We start from the raw sequence: 24,188 nt of genomic DNA, 5'->3' as shown, positions 1-24,188 counted from the left end.
AAATTGTCAATCTTGTCTTTTGATTCACTGAACATGTTGAGCATGCTGGTCAGAGCCTGTGTTTGATGTTGTTTCCATCATATGATTCCCCTTCTGCATGTCTTTCCATTTTGTTTCTTTTGGATTTTGATTAGGGACTCTTGCTCCTATGTGTTTGGTTATTGTAGACTGAATGCCAGACATTGTAAATGAAACATTTTAGAGATATTTTAAGGCATGTGTCTGTGCTGTCTGGAATGATAACCACTAGCCATGTTGTGGCTATTTACATCTAAATCATTAAAAAGTAAGTAAAAATTTAAAATCCAGATGCTATTGCCTGAGCCTCATTTCAGATGCTCAATAGCCACGAGGCTGCCTTATCAGGGCAGGTGTCTTTTATTGGAGAGAATTTACTTTTGTGTATGGCTGCAGAGATGCTTGGAACACTGAATCACCTCAACCCAGTTGAATGTGAAATGTTTCTAAATTGGGCTCAGGTCTTACATGGGCTGATTGACCTTCCAGTCTGAGTGAAGCCTTGTGAGGTCACAGTTTGAAGTTTGGAGGAGTCCCAGGGCTGCCTCCTTGGCAGACTCCCTCTTGGGTTTGTCTGTTCAGCCCAGTATGTCTGTGAAAAGCTCCATGATCAACTATGACTACAATTTTGTGATCAACGTGCTTTGTATCTTTATTTCAGAGATGAGAACATTTATGTTCAGAGAGGTAAAGTAAACACAGCAAGTAGAGGGAGAGCTGAGATTCAAACCCGGGGTCCCTGACTCCAGGTCCAGTGTCTGTTGTTAGACCCAGTGTCTGGGTGATAATCATGCAGAATTAATGGTAGGTGTGTCCACTGGAGAATCCTGTATCCCACTGACCCACAGGTCACTCTAAAGTCCCTTTTCTCCTTTCAGATGAATTCCACAATAGACCTTCTCAGTACTTAAATACTCCAGCTCCTTAATATTTAGAATAATTTAAAAATTATTCTAAATGTTATATAAATATTTCCCTACTGATAAGTCTGTATTTTCCATTTCTTTTCCAGTTTTCTATTATATAACTTAATCTGAATTCTATTAACTATTTTTTTTTTCCTCCCCAAGATAACTGCTAAAATACCAAGCACAGCAGTTTCTAGACCCGTAGCTACTGGATATGGGGTATGTTTTCTTAAGCTGAAGATATGAAGATACCTTTTCTCATATATAAGTTCACTTTAGGCAGTTTTAAATAAGTCTGGCTACCTTTCAGCTCGTGATCCAGGTGTATTTTCCATTTTGAATAGTGATGAATATTATAAATTGTTGATAAATAGCTTTGAATATTCTAGTCATTTTGGTTGTAAATAAAACAAATGTTTTGCTATCTTTTCCTGTCTGTAAACATTGTGTTTGTTGATTGACTTTTCATTTTCTATATCATATAACCAAGTGTCATGTGTATTACATTCGTATATTTTGTGTGGTTAGTGTTATATAAATGTAATGTTTATAATTTCTAAAAATTTACTAAGAATACATGAAAAAATAAAATTGAAAAATTTCAGAGGCATATATAATTGGGTCTTGCTTTTATTTGAGATCTTTGGAGGAAAGATGCTATATAAAAATCCATAAAATCTTTTAAATCTTGCCCAAATTACAAATAGTTTGGATGTTTTCACTTATGCTAAATAGTAGAGAAATGGGAGAAAAATGAAGGAATGAGATGAAATAGCATTTCCTGGTCTTTCTGATAATATTTCTTAGGGGTCGTAAAGATGGCTTCAGAACCTAGAGTCCTGGGCACTGGCCTTCCAGTTGTCCCCTTCCTGTGGACAGAGAGAGTGGCCTTAACGTTGCATAATAGTGTATCATGGGAAACATCCATTTATTAATCAGTCAGAGCAGATATCACTCATGAATTTGGTTTTGGCGATGTTTCCGAACAGGAGTCAACGAGCTTTTCTGTGAAGAGCCGGGAGGTTTAGGCTCTGGGAGACCCAGTTGTGCATCTGTGGAGAGACAGCCAGAGACAGCATGCAGACGAAGGGAGTGTGGCTCTGTCCCATATAAGGGCCGAGGGATATAGTTTGCTGATGCCTGTTTTAGAGTTTTATTATTTGATCCTATGTCCTCGGGAGATAAAAGGTTTACTTGCCAGTAGAATGAAGGAAAGAAAGTTATAAAGAAACTTTTATAGCTTGGTTTATAAAATTAAGTGTAGAAGTTTTTTGGAATCATTTTAACTTAGTTTTTTGTTCACTAGTCCAAGACCTCCCTGGTGTCGTCAATGGGAAGACCGATGACAGGGGCTATTCAGGTATCCCCATGTGTGGGTTTGCATCTTGGGCCTTTCTTGTGACTTAGTATCTTATTACCAAAAAATTTTTTTTAAAGATATTACTTACATAGTGACCCTGATTCTTTAAACTGTGAGTTGATATTTGAACTGCTTGAAATCTTTGGTGCCAGTCTCTGGATTTATCACTATTTACTCAGGTCTCAAGTGAAATCCCACAGGGGAATGGACATAGGCCTTCTAGTTTGTCTGCAGGATGGACTCTGGGACCTGGTTCTCCTGCGCTGTCATTTCCAGCGGTTTCTATGGTTTCTCTCATAGGCCTACAGGAGACCAGCCCAAAGTAGGGAGTAACCAGCTACTAAGCTATATAAGGTACTAGTGAAAACCCAAAAGAGTGTTTTTCTTTTCATACTGGCAGTAAGTCCAGTTCGATTGAAGAATTGAAATTTTATAGGACAAAGGAAAAGTTCAGACAGGTTGACACGTTAGGAGGCAGAAGTGAGGAACAGTAGGGAGGAATTATAAACCTCTGTTCAAGACTGGGGCTTTATTAAGATGTGTGTCATGTGCAGAACTGTAAATAAGAGGTAGATCATATGTAAGAACACTTTTTAAATGATTCTTGTTCTCTTAAGGATGGAGTTACTAGACCCATGACAGCAGTGAGAGCCGCTGGCTTTACCAAGGGAGCTTTGAGAGGTTTGTTACATTATTTCAGCTATTAATTTTTTTTCAAATCTTTTAATTTTTAAACTGTTTTTGTATGTTTAAATATATTACCATTTTAAATAAAACTTAACATGTCATTGATTATTTTAGGGTTAGGGTCAGGAAAGGAAAAGGGTTGTGGGAGTGTTCTGCGTCCCAGTTGAGGTATAGTCATGCTGCATGTCATGTCAGATCATGCCACGCTGCACACTGAAAATTTGTCTGTGAGTTAGAGCTAAAGAATCAAAGGTGAAAATAGTATTTAAATGGATGATAAGTTAAGTAATAATTTTAAAATAAAACTTCTGTGACAAAATTAATGTTTATGATACCAATAATGAAGATTAAAAAGCCAATACCAGGTTATTAATCCCATGATTGACAGTTTAGAATTCATAACAGAGATAGATTACTGTGGGGAGAAATAAGTACTGAGTAGTTATTTTTGTTTTTACGTGGTAATGCAGTTTTATTTACATGGTTTTATGTATGTTAAAAATCTTACCAGTTTCTTGATATAAAGCATAAAAAAGGTGAGCATAAAAAAGGTCCATTCCATTTAATAAATAGGTGAATTAGACAGCGTGTGCAGGGTTTCACAGTTCCTCCAATTGTGTGGATGCACACTGAACGTGACCTCTTGACTGCTGTGTCCCAGGCTCTGCGTTTGACCCCCTTGGACAGTCGTGGGGCCCGGCACCACCCCTGGAGGCCAGGAGTGAAGACAGGTATGTAAGTCCTGTGCTGCTTTCCTGTGGTGGTTGCATGTCTTCAGTTTTTACTTCTCAAATACATAATCCTTACCTATTTTGAAAGTTTGTGTCAGCAGAATAGTAACAAAGTATTGTCCTAGCGTCTAGGAAGAGACTCACATCTAAGAAAGGCAGCCCCATGTATCTGTGCAGTTTTACTGGAGCACATTGAAGCCATGTCTCATTTTTATGGGTGCCAGTATTGATTCTCTTGAAGGCCAAATGTGGTTGTGTGTGTAATAGATATTCTTATTTTAAAAGCATACTTCAAAGAAAAAAAATGAAGAAAATGTATGTTTGTTACATTGATATTGAAGAATTTAATTTTTTATAGTATTAGTTTCATGCTACTAGAGAATAGCTAAAAGCTACGGCATAAATTCAGCTGTGTAGCATGTACTGATACCTGAGCACTGTGAATCTATACATTTTACAAATAACAGCAGCCAGTGCTCACAGTGTGCTCACTCTTGGCTTTTCTCAAGGACTTCCTGTCCTCATGATTCCAAGAGGGTCATGGGAGTCTGGAACCTTCATGTAGTCGTTAACACCGAGACTCAGAAGATGCCAGTCTCGGGTCCCCTTTGAGAAGCAAAGGCCTTTCTGGGAGACATCTGCCCCGGGCAGACGTGTCTTTGTTTCTTATTGGCCAGAGTCTCAGCACAGGTGTCTGATGGAACCAGATGATTGGCTGGGGAGGGAGACTCTTCTGTAGCCTGGCTTCTGAGCACAGGGTGGCGGGCGGGTGCAGGTACCTGTGGGGGCGTCCCGCAGGGTCTGCACACAGGGTTCATTCTCCTGGCATCTGGTGGGGATGGGGCGGTTACTGCTACTGTCTTCATGGAGTTCTCTTACAGATTTTTAGCTTTAAATTTTTATACTGACATTTTAGGCTTAAAAGTAACACTCTGTAAGTACTGTTTAAAGACATTTGTTAGAGTGTTTCAGACAACTTGAAAATAGAATTCTGTACTTAAATTCTGAACTCTATAACTTTTACAAAGCCACCATCTATTGTATTCATTTACTCAGAATTTTGCAGATCTCTATAATAAAATTTGTTGCCTTAATCCCAGGTTTTACTGAAAAATATGATTTTATAGACCTAATTTGTTCCTGTATTCTTTTTAAAAGTCCGTTTGAAGAGAATTAGGAGAATTGATGTTTATTCTGACGTATTTGTAGTAGAAGTTTGTTTAGGCAGTGATGTACATACAGAGTGTTGTGGTACTTTGTTGGACGAAAGTGGTAATGAAACAACACTGATGCTAGTTTCAAATGTGATTGGTTTGGGGATACTTCGTGTGCTGCTGATGGAGTCAAGATTTTTTAAACTTCTTTACCTTGGTAGAAGTCTCTGTGGGGAGTTGCCTGTTGTGGTCCAGTGATTAGGACTCTGGGCTTTTACTAACGTGATCTGGGTTCCACCGTTGGTTATCCCACAAGCTGTACTCCTTGGCCAAAAACAAAACAACTCTGGTATCTATTTGGTAGTAAGTCATAATAATTTTTCTCTCTTTTGTGGGGGCTTCAGTTATTCCACCATTGATAAAGTTTTCATTTGCCATAGGCTCCACTTCCCTTCAGGTATGGTATTAACAATATGATAACATGGGCTCTAGAGTTACCTTATTTGTGTTCAAACCTTGGCTCTGTAACTTACCAGCTGTATGATATCAGGCATAATACTTAGCTTTCTTTGTTTCTTTTTTTGGGCCTCTCCACACCACTTGTTGGTAAAGTAATGTCTCTGCTTTTTAATATGCTATCTAGGTTGGTCATAACTTTCCTTCCAAGGAGTAAGCATCTTTTAATTTCTTGGCTGCAGTCACCATCTGCAGTGATTTTGGAGCCCCCCAAAATAAAGTCTGACACTGTTTCCACTGTTTCCCCATCAGTTTCCCATGAAGTGATGGGACCAGATGCCATGATCTTAGTTTTCTGAATGTTGAGCTTTAAGCCAACTTTTTCACTCTCCTCTTCATCTCCTTTTTCACATCTCCTCTTCATCTCCTTTTTCACAACTCCTCTTTCACTTCCATCAAGAGGCTTTTTAGTTCCTCTTCACTTTCTGCCATAAGGGTGGTATCATCTGCATATCTGAGGTTATTGATATTTCTTCCAGAAATCTTGATTCCAGCTTATGCTTCTTCAGCCCAGCATTTCTCATGATGTACTCTGCATATAAGTTAAATAAGCAGGGTGACAATATACAGCCTTGACGTACTCCTTTTCCTATTTGGAACCAGTCTGTTGTTCCATGTCCAGTTCTAACTGTTGCTTCCTGACCTGCATATAGGTTTCTCAAGAGGCAGGTCAGGTGGTCTGGTATTCCCATCTCCTTTAGAATTTTCCACAGTTTGTTGTGATACACAGTCAAAGGCTTTGGCATAGTCAATAAAGCAGAAATAGATGTTTTTCTGGAACTCTCTTCCTTTTTTGATGATCCAGAGGATGTTGGCAATTTGATCTCTGGTTCCTCTGCCTTTTCTAAAACCAGCTTGAACATCTGGAAGTTCATGGTTCACGTATTGCTGAAGCCTGGCTTGGAGAATTTTGAGCATTACTTTACTAGCATGTGAGATGAGTGCAATTGTGCGGTAGTTTGAGCATTCTTTGGCATTGCCTTTCTTTGGGATTGGAATGAAAACTGACCTTTTCCAGTCCTGTGACTACTGCTGGGTTTTCCAAATTTGCTGGCATATTGAGTGCAGTACTTTCACAGCATCCTCTTCCAGGATTTGAAATAGCTCCACTGGAATTCCATCACCTCCACTAGCTTTGTTCATAGTGATGCTTTCTAAGGCCCACTTGACTTCACATTCCAGGATGTCTGGCTCTAGGTGAGTGATCACACCATCGTGATTATCTTGGTCATGAAGATCTTTTTGTACAGTTCTTCTGTGTATTCTTGCCACCTCTTCTTAATATCTTCTGCTTCTGTTAGGTCCATACCATTTCTGTCCTTTATCGAGCCCATCTTTGCATGAAATGTTCCCCTGGTATCTCTAATTTTCTTGAAGAGATCTCTAGTCTTTCCCATTCTGTTGTTTTCCTCTATATCTTTGCATTGATCACTGAGGAAGCCTTTCTTATCTCTCCCTGCTATTCTTTGGAACTCTGCATTCAGATGCTTATATCTTTCCTTTTCTCCTTTGCTTTCCACTTCTCTTCTCTTCACAGCTATTTGTAAGGCCTCCCCAGACAACCATTTTGCTTTTTTGCATTTCTTTTCCATGGGGATAGTCTTGATCCCTGTCTCCTGTACAATGTCATGAACCTCTGGCCATAGTTCATCAGGCACTCTATCTATCAGATCTAGTCCCTTAAATCTATTTCTCACTTCCACTGTATAATCATAAGGGATTTGATTTAGGTCATACCTGAATGGTCTAGTGGTTTTCCCTACTTTTTTCAATTCAAGTCTGAATTTGGCAATATGGAGTTCATGATCTGAGCCACAGGCAATAAGGAGTTCATGATCTGAGCCACAGTCAGCTCCTGGTCTTGTTTTTGCTGACTTAAAGGATATCCAACCAGTCCATTCTAAAGGAGATCAGTCCTGGGTGTTCTTTGGAAGGAATGATGCTAAAGCTGAAACTCCAGTACTTTGACCACCTCACACAAAGAGTTGACTCATTGGAAAAGACTCTGATGCTGGGAGAGGGATTGGGGGCAGGAGGAAAATGGGACAACAGAGGATGAGACGGCTGGATGACATCACTGACTCGATGGACGTGAGTTTGGGTGAACTCCGGGAATTGGTGATGGACAGGGAGGCCTGGCGTGCTGCAATTCATGGGGTTGCAAAGAGTTGGACACGACTGAGCGACTGAACTGAACTGAACTGAACACCACTTGTAGGATCTCAGTTCCCCAACCATAGATTGAACCTGAGCCTCCTGCAGTGGAAGTGTGCAGAGTCCTAACCACTGGACTGCCAGTACTTAACTTTGTAAACCTGTTTCCCTGTCAGTTAAATGAAATAACGATAGTAATTGTATCAAATATTTTTATGAAGATTAAGTGACATAATTAGGTAAAGCATTTAGCTCAAAATTAAATTACACTTATGCTGAAAAAATGTTAGCTATATTTACCATTATTATGAATATATACTGTAGTTATTAAAAACAGTGGTACATTTATTGTTCATTGCCATTTATGTATTTGTCTTATCTGTGACCTACTTTTAAAGTTAATGAGCACATGATGGACTATGTTAAAAGTGAGTTAAATTTAATATATACTGTTAGTGATGGAATGATTCAGAATATACTTGGTTTTTTCTTTAACAGTCCAGAAGAAAAGATCAGACAATTAGAGAAGAAAGTAAATGAGTTGGTAGAAGAAAGCTGTATTGCTAACAGTTGTGGAGACTTAAAATTGGTAAGTCCATAAACTGATTAAGATTCAAGATCATGAAGTGTGTGAGTATGTGTCTACTTTTGTGTATGCACCCATACATGCACACAGCTAGATAAATATTTTCATTTTGCTGTGGACTGGCCTTGGAGTTTTCACTGAAATAATTATTTTGAGAGCCTACTGTTTTAACTCTGCTTCATAAACTCTGATGTCAAAAACAGTTGGCTGGTTTTGTAATTTTTCTCATTGGTCATTTAAGGAGGGGAGAAAATTCTGATGTATCAGTTGACTAAATTTTTCAGCCTGGTGGATTACTGGATTGATGCACAGCCTGCTGAAGGCAGAGCTACTGTGATCCATAAAAAAAGTACTAAGGGCTTTTTTTAAAATTATTTAAGCCTCACTGCCCTAAAATATTTTGTCCTAAGTGAAACCGCAAACTCATGGTTTGCTTTTTGGGAATCCAACTCTGTGGCTTTTTTTTTTTTTTAATTAATTTTTTTTCTCTTAGGTGCTTTGTTCACATTACTTTGATCATCACACCACATAAATACAGTTTCTGTGACTTAATTATCAGATTAAGGCATTAATGGGACTGGTCAGTCTCTCCATGGAAATCAGTTAAAGGTTCTTAATGTTCTGAGTAAGATCTTAGTGATACTGAGGATCTGTTGTCCTATTAGGTAGCAGTTGTCCGTGGCTTATCTATACTTTGAGCATCTCAGAAACCAAACAAACTCACCTAATTCCTTTCTTATGAGATTGAATTAAAACACCAAAGATTCAGGAGCTGAAAGGAAAAAAGAAGTAGAGAGGCATGCAGTGAAAGTTTTAGTCGCTCAGTCGTGTCGGATTCTTTGTGACCCCATGGACTATAGCCTGCCAGGCTTCTCTATCCATGGAATTCTCCAGGCAAGAATACTGAAGTGGGTTGCCATTTCCTCCTCCAGGGGATCTTCCCAACCCAGGGATTGAACTCAGGTCTCCTGCATTGTAGGCAGATTCTTTATTGGCTGGGCCACCAGGGAAGCCTTAACGGTGGTACGTCAGGCATGTAGGTAGGCGTGGTTAGACCTAAAGGTGGTAGGTGATGAGAAACTCAGTGTGGGCAGGTATGGTCCAGGTATTAGCTCCTACCCTGTGCTTCCCCTTCTTTCCCAGAGAAGACACATGGACTTTGCATGACGGATGAGAGCTCACGGTTAGACAGACAAGAGGGGAGTTATAGTAGGAGCGCTCAGAGCACCCAGGAAGTAGGGGTAATGCAGCTACAGGCGCCTCTGATGCACCAAGAGCTATGTGAGTTTGTGAAGGAGTTGACACCATGTACACTTGGTTTCAGGCCTTGGAAAAGGCAAAAGATGCAGGCAGAAAGGAGAGAGTCCTGGTGAGGCAACGAGAACAAGTTACAAGGCCAGAGAACATCAACTTGGATTTAACTTACTCAGTAAGTACAAAGTGCCTGTTGAATACGGATATTTTGGTGAGAATTATAGATTCCAGAAGTCTTTTTTTCTTTGTTGTTTTCTCTTGTTCCTTAAGCTTTACTGGACTTAAGGTGCCTAGAATTAGGTTAATAATACTCTTCAGTTAATGGGACCACTCTCATCTTTGTGATCTTCTTTAATTTAGTCAGTTTTAATCTGTAAATACTAGTAAACCTTCCAGCTAAGGACTCTTGAAGATTACTAATATTTGGGCTCTATTCAGTGTGCTTACCTTGACAAGATTCCTTTTATTTTGTTTTGTTTTGAGGTATAATTGTGATTCAATACTCTGTTAATTTCAGGTATTCAACTTGATATTTGTATATATTATGAAATGATCACCACAATAAGTCTAGTGAACATCTGTCAACAACATAGTTAGATAATAAGATTTGAACGTGTGTCTGTGATCTTAGAGAGCTTCAAACTAGATTAATAAGACAGTGTTCTGTGAGGATAGTAGGGAAAAAAAACAAATCAGCTAGTTTCTAGCAAAATTTATTCAATTCTGAAAAGACACTTCTTTCATATATATACTGTTGTTTAAAAGGATGTATTTTCAGTAGGAGAAGTTTTCATATGCTAAACAAGTGGAAAAAAGGACATTGAAACTTAGAGGAAGAAGAATTTAGACGTTTACTGTTTATAGTTAATATTTTTAGATTCCATGGAATCTTTAGATTTGGGAATAATTTACAATGATCATCTTTTTCCTCTAGGAACATACTTTACTATAGCTCAATTATTTAAATTATAAATTTGCATATGGAGCAGCAATACTCTACAAGTTAAGGTTTAAGATATTTCCACATAGTGTTTATGTTTTCTAAAAAATTTGGTCCACTATCTTCCTTACTCTTTTTATAACCAGCAATACTAACAATACACATATACTCTTTGTGGGTCTTCCGGAGATTAAAGGATAGCAAATCCATTGACTAGAAAGAATACATGGAAATTAGGTGGAATTTAGAGGATAGCTCCATCTGTCCTAATGTTCTGGTTCATGCTGGAATGCAAGATACTCTCTGTGGACTTCATTTCTTAATGGTTTGGGAGTCTTGATAAAGGCAACTAACATTGTTATAGTATTTTAATCTCTAGAAAGATAGGCAAAAGGGACCTAAGATGATCATTATATATTTCTTTGCAATATTTTTTCCTTAGGTTCTTTTCAACTTGGCCAGTCAGTATTCAGCTAATGAGATGTATGCTGAAGCACTAAACACATATCAAGTTATAGTGAAAAATAAGATGTTTAGCAATGCAGGTAGGTGTGTGTAGTTAGTTTTTCTGATAAGTATAGTTCTTTTGTAGTGTTAATTTACAGTTTCCTCAGTTATTCTTATGAAATGATCTGTGCTCTAAGCAAGTTAAATTTATAGTGTCCTGCTTAAAGGATATGAAAATTCACACAAATACAAATGAAAAAAAATAGTTGGTATGAGACATATTGCCTAATAGTAAATGAAGACTATGTTCTGTATCACAAGTAGAATTAGCCATAGCAACTCCATGGAACATGCTTTCCCTTGTAGACTTTATCCACAAGAGATTGTTGTTTATATTTAGCATTTATACTGTATACTTTTTGGTCTCATAGAAAAAGTAAAAGAAATCGGATATTATATATTCATTAATTTTATTTTAAATTAGGACGGTTGAAAGTGAATATGGGAAATATTTATTTAAAGCAAAGAAATTATTCCAAAGCCATTAAATTCTACCGAATGGCCTTAGATCAAATTCCAAGTGTCCATAAAGAAATGAGGTAAGTTGTAAAATTTGTCATTCTTCAGAAACAAAGTCACTCTTCTGACGTGTTGCCAGTGGACTAAGTGCTTTGTGGTATGTGTACATGAGAGGTGTTAGATTTTCCTTATAGCTGTAGTATTTTGGTCTGACCCTTGCATGCATTTGTATGATGGAAGCTAAAGGTTAAAGGCATGATATGTGATCAGTTGGAATAAAACTAAGCTAATGGGCCTATATAGGAAATAACCCTCCAGGCCATTAGCACTGTAATACACCAAATCAGACAGCAGTTGTTTAGAACATAGCAGACTCCAGAGTGCGAGACTGGATACTTAATTCCTTACATTCTTACCAGAGCTCGAGAAGGAAATAGTGAAGGAAGGGTTACTGTTGACTCTTAGAAGAGGTGGACAGGGGAGGTGCTGGGGTATTTCCTATTATAATATTTAAGAGCAGAAACAGTAAGTTATCTTAGTCTGGTAATAACTAAGGAAACATAGGTTTCTAGGATATTTACTGTTCATAATTTCTCCTGGGCACAGTGCAATTCCCTTGAGAAAGTTAATTTATTTGTAAATGCCACTTTTCACAAACATTTGTTTTCGAATTATGCAAGATATCTCACTATCATCAGCAGTTATCTAACTTATAGAACATAGTGCCCTTGAGGTACTTTTAACCCAGGTGAGACCAAGAATTTAAACATTTTAGAAAAAGATAGTATTATATAGTATATGGTAAGTACTTAACAATCCACAGTCAAGAGGTAGTATGGTAATTCAGTTCAGTTCAGTCGCTCAGTCGTGTCTGACTCTTTACGACCCCGTGAACCACAGCACACCAGGCCTCCCTGTCCATCACCAGCTCCCGCAGTCCACCCAAACCCATGTCCATTGAGTCAGTGATGCCATCCAACCATCTCATCCTCTGTCGTCCCCTTCTCCTGCCCTCAATCTTTCCCAGAATCAAGGTCTTTTCCAGTGAGTCAGCTCTTCGCATCAGGTGGCCAAAGTATCGGAGTTTCAGCTTCAGCATCAGTCCTTCTGATGAACACCCATGACTGATCTCCTTTAGGATGGACTGGTTGGATATCCTTGCAGTCAAGGGACTCTCAAGAGTCTTCTCCAACACCACAGTTCAAAAGCATCAATTCTTCTGTGCTCAGCTTTCTTTATAGTCCAACTCTCACATCCATACATGACCGCTGGAAAAACCATAGCCTTGACTAGATGAACCTTTGTTGACAAAGTAATGTTTCTGCTTTTTAATACGCTGTCTAGGTTGGTCATAATTTTCCTTCCAAGGAGTAAGCATCTTTTACTTTATTGGCTGAAGTCACCGTCTGCAGTGATTTTGGAGCCCAGAAAAATAAAGTCAGCCACTATTTCCACTGTTTCCCCATCTATTTGCCATGAAGTGATGGGACCGGATGCCATGATCTTACTTTTCCAAATGTTGAGCTTTAAGCCAACTTTTTCACTCTCCTCTTTTGCTTTCATCAAGAGGCTCTTTAGTTCCTCTTCACTTTCTGCCGTAAGGGTGGTGTCATCTGCATATCTGAGGTTATTGATATTTCTTAAGTTGCAGGAATAATTACTGAGAACAGGAATTGTCAGGGAAGGCTTAGTGAAGGAGGTACACTTGAGTTGGTTACTGAAGTGAAGACAGAGATGGCATTCCAGACAAAAGGACACTGAGAAAAGGCTGGGAAACACTATGGTCTGATGGTCAGAGAATTATGAATAAAGGGATTTAGTTGAAATGGGATTATATTAAGGAGTGGTTGGAAATAAGGTAGAATAGCTGTCATCAAATATAGACAATGATCAGTGCTGAGGAAGATGCAGAGAAATGAGAGTCCTTGTGCACTGGGGATATAAAATAGCATAGACACTTTGGAAAATAATAAGGTTTTTTTAAAAAATTAAATGCAAATTTACTATATGACCAATTCCACTGTTAGGTATATAATCAAGAGAAATGAAAACATGTATCTTCACAAAGGATTGTACATGAGTGTTTGTAGCAGCATTATTATAATATCCAAAAAGTAGAAGCAGTCCAAGTATCTATCACATAGTCAATGGATGAAAGGTGGTATAGCTGCAGTGTAGAATACTATTCAGCAATGAAAAAGGAATGACATCCTCTTACATGCTGTGATATGGAGGAACCTCAAAAATTATGCTAATTGAATGAAGGTACAGGGTATCACATGTTGTATGCTGCTGCTTCTGCTTAGTCGCTTCAGTCGTGTCCGACTCTCTGTGACCCCATAGACGGCAGCCCACCAGGCTCCACTGTCCCATGTTGTATAACTCCTTTCATATGCAATGTCTAGAAAGGCAAGTCCAGTCCAGAGAGACAGAAAGGAAATTAGCGTTTGCCTGGGGCTGGAGGCTAGATTGAGGAGTGATTGCAGGTGGGCACAGGTGTTCTTTCTAGCGAAATAGAAATGACTTAGAGTGTGATTGTGGTTTCACATCTATGTTAGTACAGCAATAGGTACTGAATCACATACTTAAAGCAAGTGAATTTTATAATGTGTAAAATAAGTAAATCTTTAACAAAACAAGAAGTAACATGGCAAAGAAAAGGAGGAAATTATTTGTGGAATAACTTGATTGCCAGCTGGGGAGTTCAAACTTTTAAAGGGAGTCCATTTTTTTTTCAGGATTAAAATTATGCAGAACATTGGAGTCACATTTATTAAAACTGGGCAGTATTCGGATGCCATCTCTTCTTTTGAGCACATCATGAGTATGGCTCCAAATCTGAAGGCAGGCTTCAATCTGATTCTTAGTTACTTTGCCATTGGAGATCGAGAAAAAATGAAGAAGTCATTCCAAAAACTGATTGCTGTTCCACTAGAAATTGATGAAGATGATAAATACATTTCGCCAAGCGTGAGTATGAAGAAGACTCTTACATAGCCAGCTGTGCTTCTCTGTGCTTCTCTGTCTCCAGAAGTGATGAAGTTGGGATGGATGACTCTTCAGGTTTCTGCCAGTCCTGTATTAATGTGTTTTTTCATTTTCATGTTATTTAGATTAGGTTGACAACGGAACTATTGAAATAGGGCTGGAGATTATGGTTTAAACAGACTGCACAATTTTACTCAAAAAACAAAAGGGAGCATCTTATGAAAAATTATCATTCCTTAATGTTATCTTATGTGAAGTCAAATCATGTGAAATTGTCCATGTTGATAGATCATGATGGTATAGTAACGTTGATTTCATAATAGCAACCTGGTAGATTTTCTTGATGGATTACAAGGGAATGGCAGTGTGGTGGTTGGCTCCACTTCTCAGTATTTATTCTCCTTGTCCTTTGTATTTAAAATAGCACTAATTACAACAGCCTGCCATATAGGGTTGTGAGGATCGAATGAGGGAGTGCATGTGAAATGCTTAATCCTGGAACATAGTAAGTGCTGGGTAGATGTTAATTATCATATATAACTTTCATATTGAGAAAAAATAATGTATATTGTGAAAGAAATCATCCGTGTCTTTAATAGGAAGTAGAGGTCAATGTAGGGTCATACTAAGTCACTGATGTCATTAAAGCAATTACATGTGACTTAGGATTTCACCTGTTTGTACTGACAACCATGGCTTCCATATTCTTGGTCCTATGCTTTCCAGCCTGACCTTGTGTCAGCTGCTAGAATCTGCATTAGTTCAGTGAAGAGTGTGACAGGTCATCAGAAGAAAGAGAAAGTTCTGCTTTACACGAGAAAAACAGTTCAGAAAGACTCACTCACTCTCCACTGTGTACAGTGGCCTAGTGCTGAGGCTGATTAGCCACCCAGTTCTCAGTGTTTACTTCTGATTCCCTCACTTTTCCCCCAGGATGACCCGCATACTAATTTAGTGATTGAAGCTATAAAAAATGATCATCTGAGACAAATGGAACGTGAAAGGTAATATTTTGGGCACTTAACGATTAAATGTGGTCTTACCTTCTCTAAGAGACTTGAATGTGCATTCTGATTATTCCTTTCAAAACTTGTGTTCACTATATTTCTAGAATAGTGCTGTTTCACCATTTCTGTCTTTACTGAATTCTGTTTTCTCCTTCAAACTAATCTCAGTCCTCATGTTAATCCCAGTTATTTTTACTTAGTTTCTCTGTAGTTTGCTTTCCCTCTGCATCTGGTGCAATATTAGGACTTTGTTCATATTATCTTTGTTTAAACATATCTCTGTGCATTTTTATCCTGCCCAATTAAATTGTAGCTCCCAAAGACAAAATTCTTTCTCTTTATATCTTTTCTTCCTTTCTCCAGTATGGTACCTAGTCTCTGTCGAGTATGGCTTGAACATTCTAATATTGAGTATGCATCGGGCATCTTAGGAATTATATTCTATGAGAGAGGGCTCAGTTTTTTAAAATTGTGATAAAATACACATAATGTAAAATTTATCTCAACCATGGTAGATAATAATTCTTTTCAAAGATAGTGTTAAATATTGGAACATTCACATTGATTTGTGACTGGTGTTCAGAAGTCTTCGTCTTCCACACTGCAGCTCAGTACCCACTGCACAACTCCCCACCTCCAACTCCTGCCTACCCACCAGTCTCTGGCAGCCACCACTCTGCTGTCTGTTATATGAAATCCACTGCTCTGGGGACCTCATCTGAGTGGAAGCACAGTATTTGTTTGTTTGTTACTGTCTTTTCATCTGTGGTTTGCATGTGACAGGATTTCCTTCATTTTTAAGGCTGAATAATATTCCACTGTATGTATACATGCATGCTAAGTCGCTTTAGTAGTGTCCGACTCTATGTGACTCTCTTAACTGTAGCCCTCCAAGTTCCTCTGTCCGTGGGGATTCTCCAGGCAAGAATACTGGAGTGGGTTGCCATGCCCTTCTCCAGGGGATCTTCCTGACCCAGGGATCAAACCCATGTCCCTTAGGTGCCCTGCGTTGGCAGGTGGGTTTTTTTTTACCACTAGAGCCACCTGGGAAGCTCTGTGTATGGAGAGCCCTCAATCCTTAGGAGTTAGTTTAACAGTAAAAATTAAACTTATCCTTTTGGGAAGATGGAGTAGATGTACTTTTCCATGTTTGTCCCACTAAGTACAAATAAAAACCCTGGGAATTGTATATAAAACAAAATGAGAAGAAATGTGGAGACAAGAGAGCCAATGAGCAAGGGCCCTAGTGACTTGAAGAGCAGCCTGGCAGTGATCCCCTCACGCTTCCAAGCCTGGGAGCTGAAGAAATAGGGAGTCAGAAAGCCAGGGGCTGCATTTTTTTTAAAAAGCCTGCTTTTTTGGCCAAAGGACAAGATAAGGGTCAGAGCAGGCTGTGGAGAATGTGGGCGTCTCCCTTTAATCTGCAAGTGATGAGGTGATATCTCTTCTCCGCCTGCTGGAGTGATGTCAAGAAAGACAGCTAAAACAGAAGATTTCAATAAAACTCAGTCTTTTTATTTTCTACCTATCAGTTTTTTCCAAATAAAATACAAAAGCATTTGCCTCTTTAAAATACATCACTTCCCAAATCCTTAAAATCAAGGTGAAAGTAGTATTGAAGATCCTGAATGAACATTATTTTGTTTTTAACTTTTTATTGAAACAGTTGATTTACTGTCTATGTATTAATATATATACACTCCCCATTCCCCTTTGTTTTCTATACCTGTGAGTCTGTTTTGTAAATAAGTTCATTTGTATCATTTTTTTAGATTCCACATATAAACAGCATATTTGACTTAGTATGATCATCTCTAGGTCCATTAGTGTTGCTGCACATGACGTTATTTCATTCTTTTTTATGGCTGAGTAATATTCCATCATCATATATATACCAAAAATGTCAAAATTCTTTCTTTCTTTTTTTTTTGGCTGTGCTTCAGCTTGCAGGAAATCTCAGTTCCCTGACCCAGGAATTGAACCCAGACCATGGCAGTGAAAACCCAGAACCTTAACAACTAGGTTGCTAGGGAACTCCTCAAAATGTCCAAGTTTTGATCAGTAATCACTCACCAAACCAAGAACCAGGAAGATCTCAGTGAAAAAAAGACAATCCATAGATGCCAACACTGAAATAACAGAGATGTTAGAATTATTTGATAAATTTTAAAGCAACCATGATAAAAATGCTTCAATGAGCAGTTATGAATATGCTTAAAATTAGAGCATACATCTGCACAGTCACTTAACAAATGTTCATAGCAGCCATCCAAGAAGGGAAGCAACCCAAATGTCCAAAACATGAATGGATAAAAAATATCTGGTCCATCCATACAATGAAATATTATTTAGCCATAAAATGAATGAAATACATATGCTACAGTAAACGTGAATCTGACTCCATTTGTATGAAAGGTGAAGATTAGGTAGCTCTGTAGAGACATGTAGCAGTTGAGTTCTAGTATTTACCACAGCTTCTTCAGTGGTGGTTTTCACTCTTTCACTTCCCCAGACGGTACAGGTCCCAGAGCTTCAGCTGCAGAGTCCTGTGTCTGTCCCCTGTGTCCCTCCCTCCCCCTTCCACTCCCTGCTTTTCTTCTTTCATCAGAGGCATCACAGACCAAGAACTGCTGATCCCACAGGTTGTCATGGCCTTCTAATCCCGTTTCCCAGTCGTGGTTTTCAACCTGATTTGTAAATAGATTGCTAACATAGCTGCCCATAGACAGTGTTTATGCTCGTTGTTATTGTTGTTCAGTCGCTAGGTCCTGTCCGACTCTTTGTGACCCCATAAACTGCAGCACCAGGCTTTCCTGTCCTTCACCATCTCCTGGAGCTTGCTCAAACTCGCGTCCATTAAGTCAGTGATGCTATGCAACCATCTCATTCTCTGTTGCCTGCTTTTCCTCCTCTCAATCTTTCCTAGCATCAGGGTCTTTTCCAGTCAGTCAGCTGTTCGCATCAGCTGGCCAAAGTATTGGAACTTTAGCATCAGTCCTTCCATGAATATTCAGGGTTGATTTCCTTTAGGATTGACTGGTTTGATCTTCTTGCAGTCCAAGGGACTCTCAAGAGTCTTCTCCAACACCACAGTTCAAAAGCATCTATTTTTGGTGCACAGCCTTCTTTATGGTCCTACTCTAGCATCTGTACACAATTACTATAAAAACCATAGCTTTGACTAGATGGACTTTTGTTGGCAAAGTGATATCTCTGCTTTTTAATACACTGTCTATGCTTGTTATAGCTTTTCTTCCAAGGAGCAGTTCAGTTCAGCTCAGTTGTGTCCAACTCTTTGCAACCCCATGGACTGCAGCACGCCAGGCCTCCCTGTCCATCACCAACTCCCGGAGCTTACTCAAACTCATGTCCATTGAGTTGGTGATGCCATCCAACCATCTCATCCTCTGTCAGCCGCTCCTCCTCCCACCTTCAATCTTTTTCAGCATCAGATTCTTTTCCAGTGAGTTAGTTCTTCCCATCAGTTGGCCAAAAGTATTGGAGTTTCAGCTTCAGCATCAGTCCTTCCGATGAATATTCAGAACTTATTTCCTTTAGGATGGATTGGTTGGATCTCCTTGCTGTCCAAGGGACTCTCAAGAGTCTTCTCCAACAGCACAGTTCAAAAGCATCAATTCTTTGGTGCTCAGCTTTCTTTATGGTCCAACTCTCACATCCATACATGACTACTGGAGAAACCATAGCCTTGACTAGATGGACCTTTGTTGATAAAGTAATGTCTCTGCTTTTTAATATGCTGTCTAGGTTAGTCTTAGCTTTTTTTCGAAGGAACAAGTGTCTTTTAATTTCATGGCTGCAATCACCATCTGCAGTGATTTTGGAGACCAAAAAAATAAAGTCTGTCACTGTTTCCATTGTTTCCCTATCTATTTGCTATGAAATGATGGCACCAGATGCCATGATCTTAGTTTTCTGAATGTTGAGTTTTAAGCCAGCTTTTTCACTCTGCTCTTTGGCTTTCATCAGGAGGCTCTTTAGTTCTTCTTCGTTTTCTGCCATAAGGGTGGTGTTATCTGCATATCTGAGATTGTTGATATTTCTCCTGGCAATCTTGATTCCAGCTTGTGCTTCATCTAGCTCAGCATTTCTCATGATGTACTCTGCATATAAGTTAAATAAGCATGGTGACAATATACAGCCCTGATGTACTCCTTTCCTGATTTGGAACCAGTCTGCTGTTCCATGTCCAGTTCTGTTGCTTCTTGACCTGCATACAGGATTCTCTGGAGGCAGGTAAGGAGGTCTAGTATTCCCATGTCTAAGAATTTTCCATGGTTTGTTGTGATCCATACAGTCAGTGGCTTTAGCATAATCACTGAAGCAGAAGTAGATGTTTTTTTGGAATTCTCTTGCTTTTTCTGTGATCCACCAGATGTTGGTGATTTGATCTCGGGTTCGTCTGCCTTTTCTAAACCCAGCTTGTACATCTGGAAGTTCTCGGTTCATGTACTGCTGAAGCCTAGTTTGAAGGATTTTGAGCATAGTCTTACTGTCATGTGAGGTGAGAGCAATTGTGCAGTAATTTGAACATTCTTTGGCATTGCCTGTCTTTGGATTTGGAATGAAAACTGACCTTTTCCAGTCCAGTGGCGACTGCTGAGTTTTCCAAATGTGCTGGCATATTGAGTGAACACTTTAACAGCATCATCTTTTAGAATTTAAAATTGCTCATCTGGAATTCTATCACCTCTGCTACCTTTCTTCACAGTAATGCTTCCTAAGGCCCACTTGATTTTACACTCCAGGATGTTTGGCTCTAGGCAAGTGACCACACCATTGTGGTTATCCCGGTCATTAATACCTTTTTTGTGTAGTTCTTCTGTGTATTCTTGTCACCTCTTCTTTATCTCTTCTGCTTCTGTTAGGTCCTTGCCATTTCTGTCCTTTATTGTACCCATTTTTGCATGAAATAGTCCCCTAGTATCTCCAGTTTTCTTGAAGAGATCTTTGGTCTTTCCCATTCTATTGTTTTCATCTATTTCTTTGATTCTTCACTTAAGAAGGCTTTCTTATTTCTCCTTGATAGTCTTTGGAGTGCTGCATTCACATGGATATATCTTTCCCTTTCTTCTTTGCCTTTCATTTCTCTTCTTTTGTCAGCTGTTTGTAAGGCCCCCTCAGACAACCACTTTGCCTTTTTGCATTTCTTTTTCTTGGGGATAGTTTTGGTCACCCCGTCCTGTACAATGTTATGAACCTCCATCCATAGTTCTTCAGGCAGTCTTCCTACCAAATCGAATCCCTTGAATCTGTTTGTTATCTCCACTGTATAATCATAAATGATTTGATTTAAGTCATAAACTAGAGGTTTTTCCTACTTTCTTCAATTTAAGCCTGAATTTTGCAGTAAGGAGCTGATGATCTGAGCCACAGTCAGCTCCTGGTCTTTTTTTGCTGACTGTATATAGCTTCTCCAACTTTGGCTGCAAATAATTTGACCATCTGGTGATGTCCATGTCTAGACTCGTCTCTTGTGTTGTTGGAAGAGCGTGTTTGCTATGACCAGTGCATTTTCTTGGCAAAATTCTGTTAGCCTTTGCCCTGCTTCCTTTTGTACTCCAAGGTCAACCTTGCCTGTTGCTCTAGGTGTCTCTTGACTTCCTACTTTTGCATTCCAATCCCCTATGATGAAAAGGACATCTTTTTTTGGTGTTCATTCTAGAAGGTCTTGTAGGTCTTCATAGAACCACTCAACTTCGGCTTCTTCAGCATTACTGGTTGGGGCATAGACTTGGATTACTGTGATATTGAATGGTTTGCCGTGGAAACGAGCCGAGATGATTCTGTTGTTTTTGAGATTGCCCCCAAGTATTGCATTTTGGACTCTTACGTTGACTATGAGGGCTACTCCATTTCTTCTAAAGAATTCTGGCCCACAATAGTAGATATAATGGTGACTGATTAAATTCACCCATTCTCATCCATTTTAGTTCACTGATTCCTAAGACCTCAGTGTTCACTCTCCCCTCTCCTGCTTGACCATATCCAATTTACCTTGATTCATAGGTGTAACATTCCAGCTTCCTATGCAGTATTGTTCTTTACAGCATCAGACTTTACTTTCACTACCAGGCACATCCACAGCTGATCAACATTTCCGCTTTTGCCCAGCTGCTTCATTCTTTCTAGAGCTGTTTCTCTGCTCTTCTCCAGTAGCATAAATTTATATTTTAAGGAGTAAATTGAAACTTTTTATACCATATTTATAAATAAAACTGTTTTGTTTTTTTGATGTAGAAAAGCCATGGCAGAAAAGTATATCATGACAGCTGCAAAACTCATTGCTCCTGTAATTGAAACATCCTTTGCTGTAGGTTATGACTGGTAAGAAAGAAATTCACTGTGATTGGATGGACATGGTGTTTTCTTTTATTGATTTAAAATTTTGTTATTAGAAAAATGAATAAATAATTGCAAATAGTGATTTCTGCTTATCAAGCAAATCATATTATATGGTAAATTAGCAAAGGACACTCTAAAAGTTATAATGTTTTTAAAAATTACGTATCTATTTATTTTGCGCCAGGTCTTAGTTGGGTACAAGGGGTCTTGAGCTGCGGCATATGAACTCTTAGTTGTAGCATGTAGGGTCTAGTTCCCTGACCCATGTCTAACCCATGCCCCCTTCATTGGGAGTGCATAGTCTTAACCACTGTACCACCTGGGAAGTCCCCTAAAATAACCTTTTTTATGCTTTATTTTATAGGTGTGTTGAAGTTGTGAAAGCCTCTCAGTATGTAGAGCTGGCAAATGACCTGGAAATAAACAAAGCAATTACATACCTGAGACAAAAGGACTTTAATCAAGTAAGTTTTAAAAAAGTGTTTAGATGCACAGGGACTGCCCCCCTCACCTCCCAGGCCTGCTCGCTCTGACAGCCTAGTGTTTGGGTAGGTCTGAATACAGTCAGCCGCCGGGCGGGGACCCTGGGTGGAGTGGGTGAGATGGAGCTCTGCTGGATCCCCTGGTTGTCACCGTCTCCCTGGGTCTGCTCGGCTTGTGTACTTGCTCTCATTTCATGAATAAAACCAGCAAAAAAAAAAAGTGTTTAGATGGAATTTCATGATCAAAGTGATATTATTATGAAACTCTTTTCTAGAATACTATTACCTGTGATTATTATGAAGTAGAGTAATATTTTTATTTTTATTTATTTATTTTTTTTAATAGTAGTTTTTTTTTTAATAGCTTAAGGACAAAATTACAAACTTTATTAAAATAAATGCAATTTATATATTCAAGTATAGCAGCTGAGTCAGAGATCATCTGCTGCTGCTGCTGCTAAGTCACGTCAGTCATGTCTGACTCTGCGACCCCACAGACAGCACCCAACAGGCTCCTCTGTCCCTAGGATTCTCCAGGCAAGAACACTAGAGTGGGTTGCCATTTCCTTCTCCAATGCGTGAAAGTGAAAAGTGAAAGTAAAGTTGCTCAGTCATGTCTGACTCTTAGCGACCCCGTGAACTGCAGCCTACCATGCCCCTTCATCCATGGGATTCTCCAGGCAAGAGTACTGGAGTGGGTTGCCATTGCCTTCTCCTAATATTTTTATTTCTAAACATAATTTCCTTTAACAATGCTGTGTTTTTAATTTTGACCTGTTACTCCTATTTCCTTCTTTTTTTGGCCATGCTAGGCAGCTTGCAGGGATTTTAGTTCCTGATCAGGAATGGAGCCATGCCTCCAACAGTGGAAGCACAGAGTCCTAATCATTGGACCGCTAGGGAGGTCATCTTTATCTCAGAGAAAGAACTCCATTAGAGCTGCACATGGACAGGGTGAAGGCCAGTATTGGTAGATGGACACATTCAGGAAAGCTGAAGCCTGTAGCTTCAGACAGCATCAGCCAGGAAAAGAAACCAAAACAGAGATTTACCTGTTTTCCTAATGAGGGCAGGAGGAGAAAGGGGAAACAGAGGATGAGATGGTTGGATGACATCTCCAACTGAATGGACATGAGTTTGAGCAAACTGCAGGAGATAGTGAAAGACAAGGAAGCCTGGTGTGCTGCAGTTCATGGGGCCACAAAGAGTCAGACATGACTTAGCAACTGAATAGCCACAACAATTCTTCTTGGGGGGGATAAAAAACCCCAAACTAACACTGTTTATTTTCATTATTTGTTTTTCTATTTACAACTAAATTTTATTAACTTTTATCAGTTTCATTTATAAATACATTTATATTATTTTACTTGTGAAAACAAATGTTGGATACATTCATAAAACATGTAAAGAACGTTTTGAAAACTGCCTACTTCAGAGCCAAAAATACCTGAGAATGTTCCTTCTATTAGAATTTCATTATGTAGTCAGGCTTCCCTGGTGGCTCAGAGGTTAAAGCATCTGCCTGCAATGTGGGAGACCTGGGTTCGATCCCCGGCTCGGGAAGATCCCCTGGAGAAGGAAATGGCAACCCACTCCAGGATTCTTGCCTGGAGAATCCCATGGATGGAGGAGTCTGGTGGGCTACAGTCCATGGGGTCGCAAAGAGTTGGACACGACTGAGTGACTTCACTAATCACTATTCACTATTATGTAGTCTTTTCAGAATATTATAGTTTAGAATCTTAAAATATGAAATATGTTTTTATTCTGTCCATGTTTTTAAGTGGATATTGGAGGTTCTAAATACTTTTGTTATTTCTTCTAAGTCTTGACATCCCATGTGTCCTGCTTGGTCGGGACATCTCATACTTGCAGAGGGTTAAGAACATGCTTTAAAGTCTTCTTGATGCAGAGTGTAGTCACATTTGGATCTGCAGCAGGTCACTTTGTAATGCTCCGGAATCGCTCCTATCCCACTTTTGAGGCTGTTCAGCTGTGTCTCCTTTCCTGGGGCTGCAATCATGTCTGTCCCTCTCTTCACCTCCATCCACAGGGCCCTCATGTTTTAAGA

At 39.2% G+C, this 24,188-nt stretch overlaps 1 protein-coding gene across 6 annotated transcripts in view; it reads left to right on the top strand.

Moving 5' to 3' along the window:
• Window positions 1-24,188, top strand: part of IFT88 (intraflagellar transport 88) — a 63,639-nt gene that overhangs the window by 17,083 nt on the left and 22,368 nt on the right. For 2 of the 6 annotated variants that reach the window (XM_027973674.2, XM_060394487.1), the window contains exons 4-15: window positions 1,089-1,145; window positions 2,233-2,286; window positions 2,904-2,967; window positions 3,635-3,704; window positions 8,027-8,117; window positions 9,439-9,543; window positions 10,751-10,853; window positions 11,240-11,354; window positions 14,013-14,244; window positions 15,196-15,266; window positions 21,528-21,614; window positions 21,997-22,096. In XM_027973674.2, the coding sequence (XP_027829475.1) occupies window positions 1,089-1,145; window positions 2,233-2,286; window positions 2,904-2,967; window positions 3,635-3,704; window positions 8,027-8,117; window positions 9,439-9,543; window positions 10,751-10,853; window positions 11,240-11,354; window positions 14,013-14,244; window positions 15,196-15,266; window positions 21,528-21,614; window positions 21,997-22,096 (1,149 nt within the window). The remainder of the gene's footprint in view (window positions 1-1,088; window positions 1,146-2,232; window positions 2,287-2,903; window positions 2,968-3,634; window positions 3,705-8,026; window positions 8,118-9,438; window positions 9,544-10,750; window positions 10,854-11,239; window positions 11,355-14,012; window positions 14,245-15,195; window positions 15,267-21,527; window positions 21,615-21,996; window positions 22,097-24,188) is intronic. The other 4 variants (XM_027973675.2, XM_060394488.1, XM_027973676.2 and 1 more) reach the window with 2 other exon arrangements.

The sequence above is a fragment of the Ovis aries genome, chromosome 10, assembly GCF_016772045.2.
Source record: "Ovis aries strain OAR_USU_Benz2616 breed Rambouillet chromosome 10, ARS-UI_Ramb_v3.0, whole genome shotgun sequence".
In the NCBI taxonomy this organism is placed as follows: Eukaryota; Metazoa; Chordata; class Mammalia; order Artiodactyla; family Bovidae; genus Ovis; species Ovis aries.
This window is presented reverse-complemented; position numbering and strand designations above follow the sequence as displayed.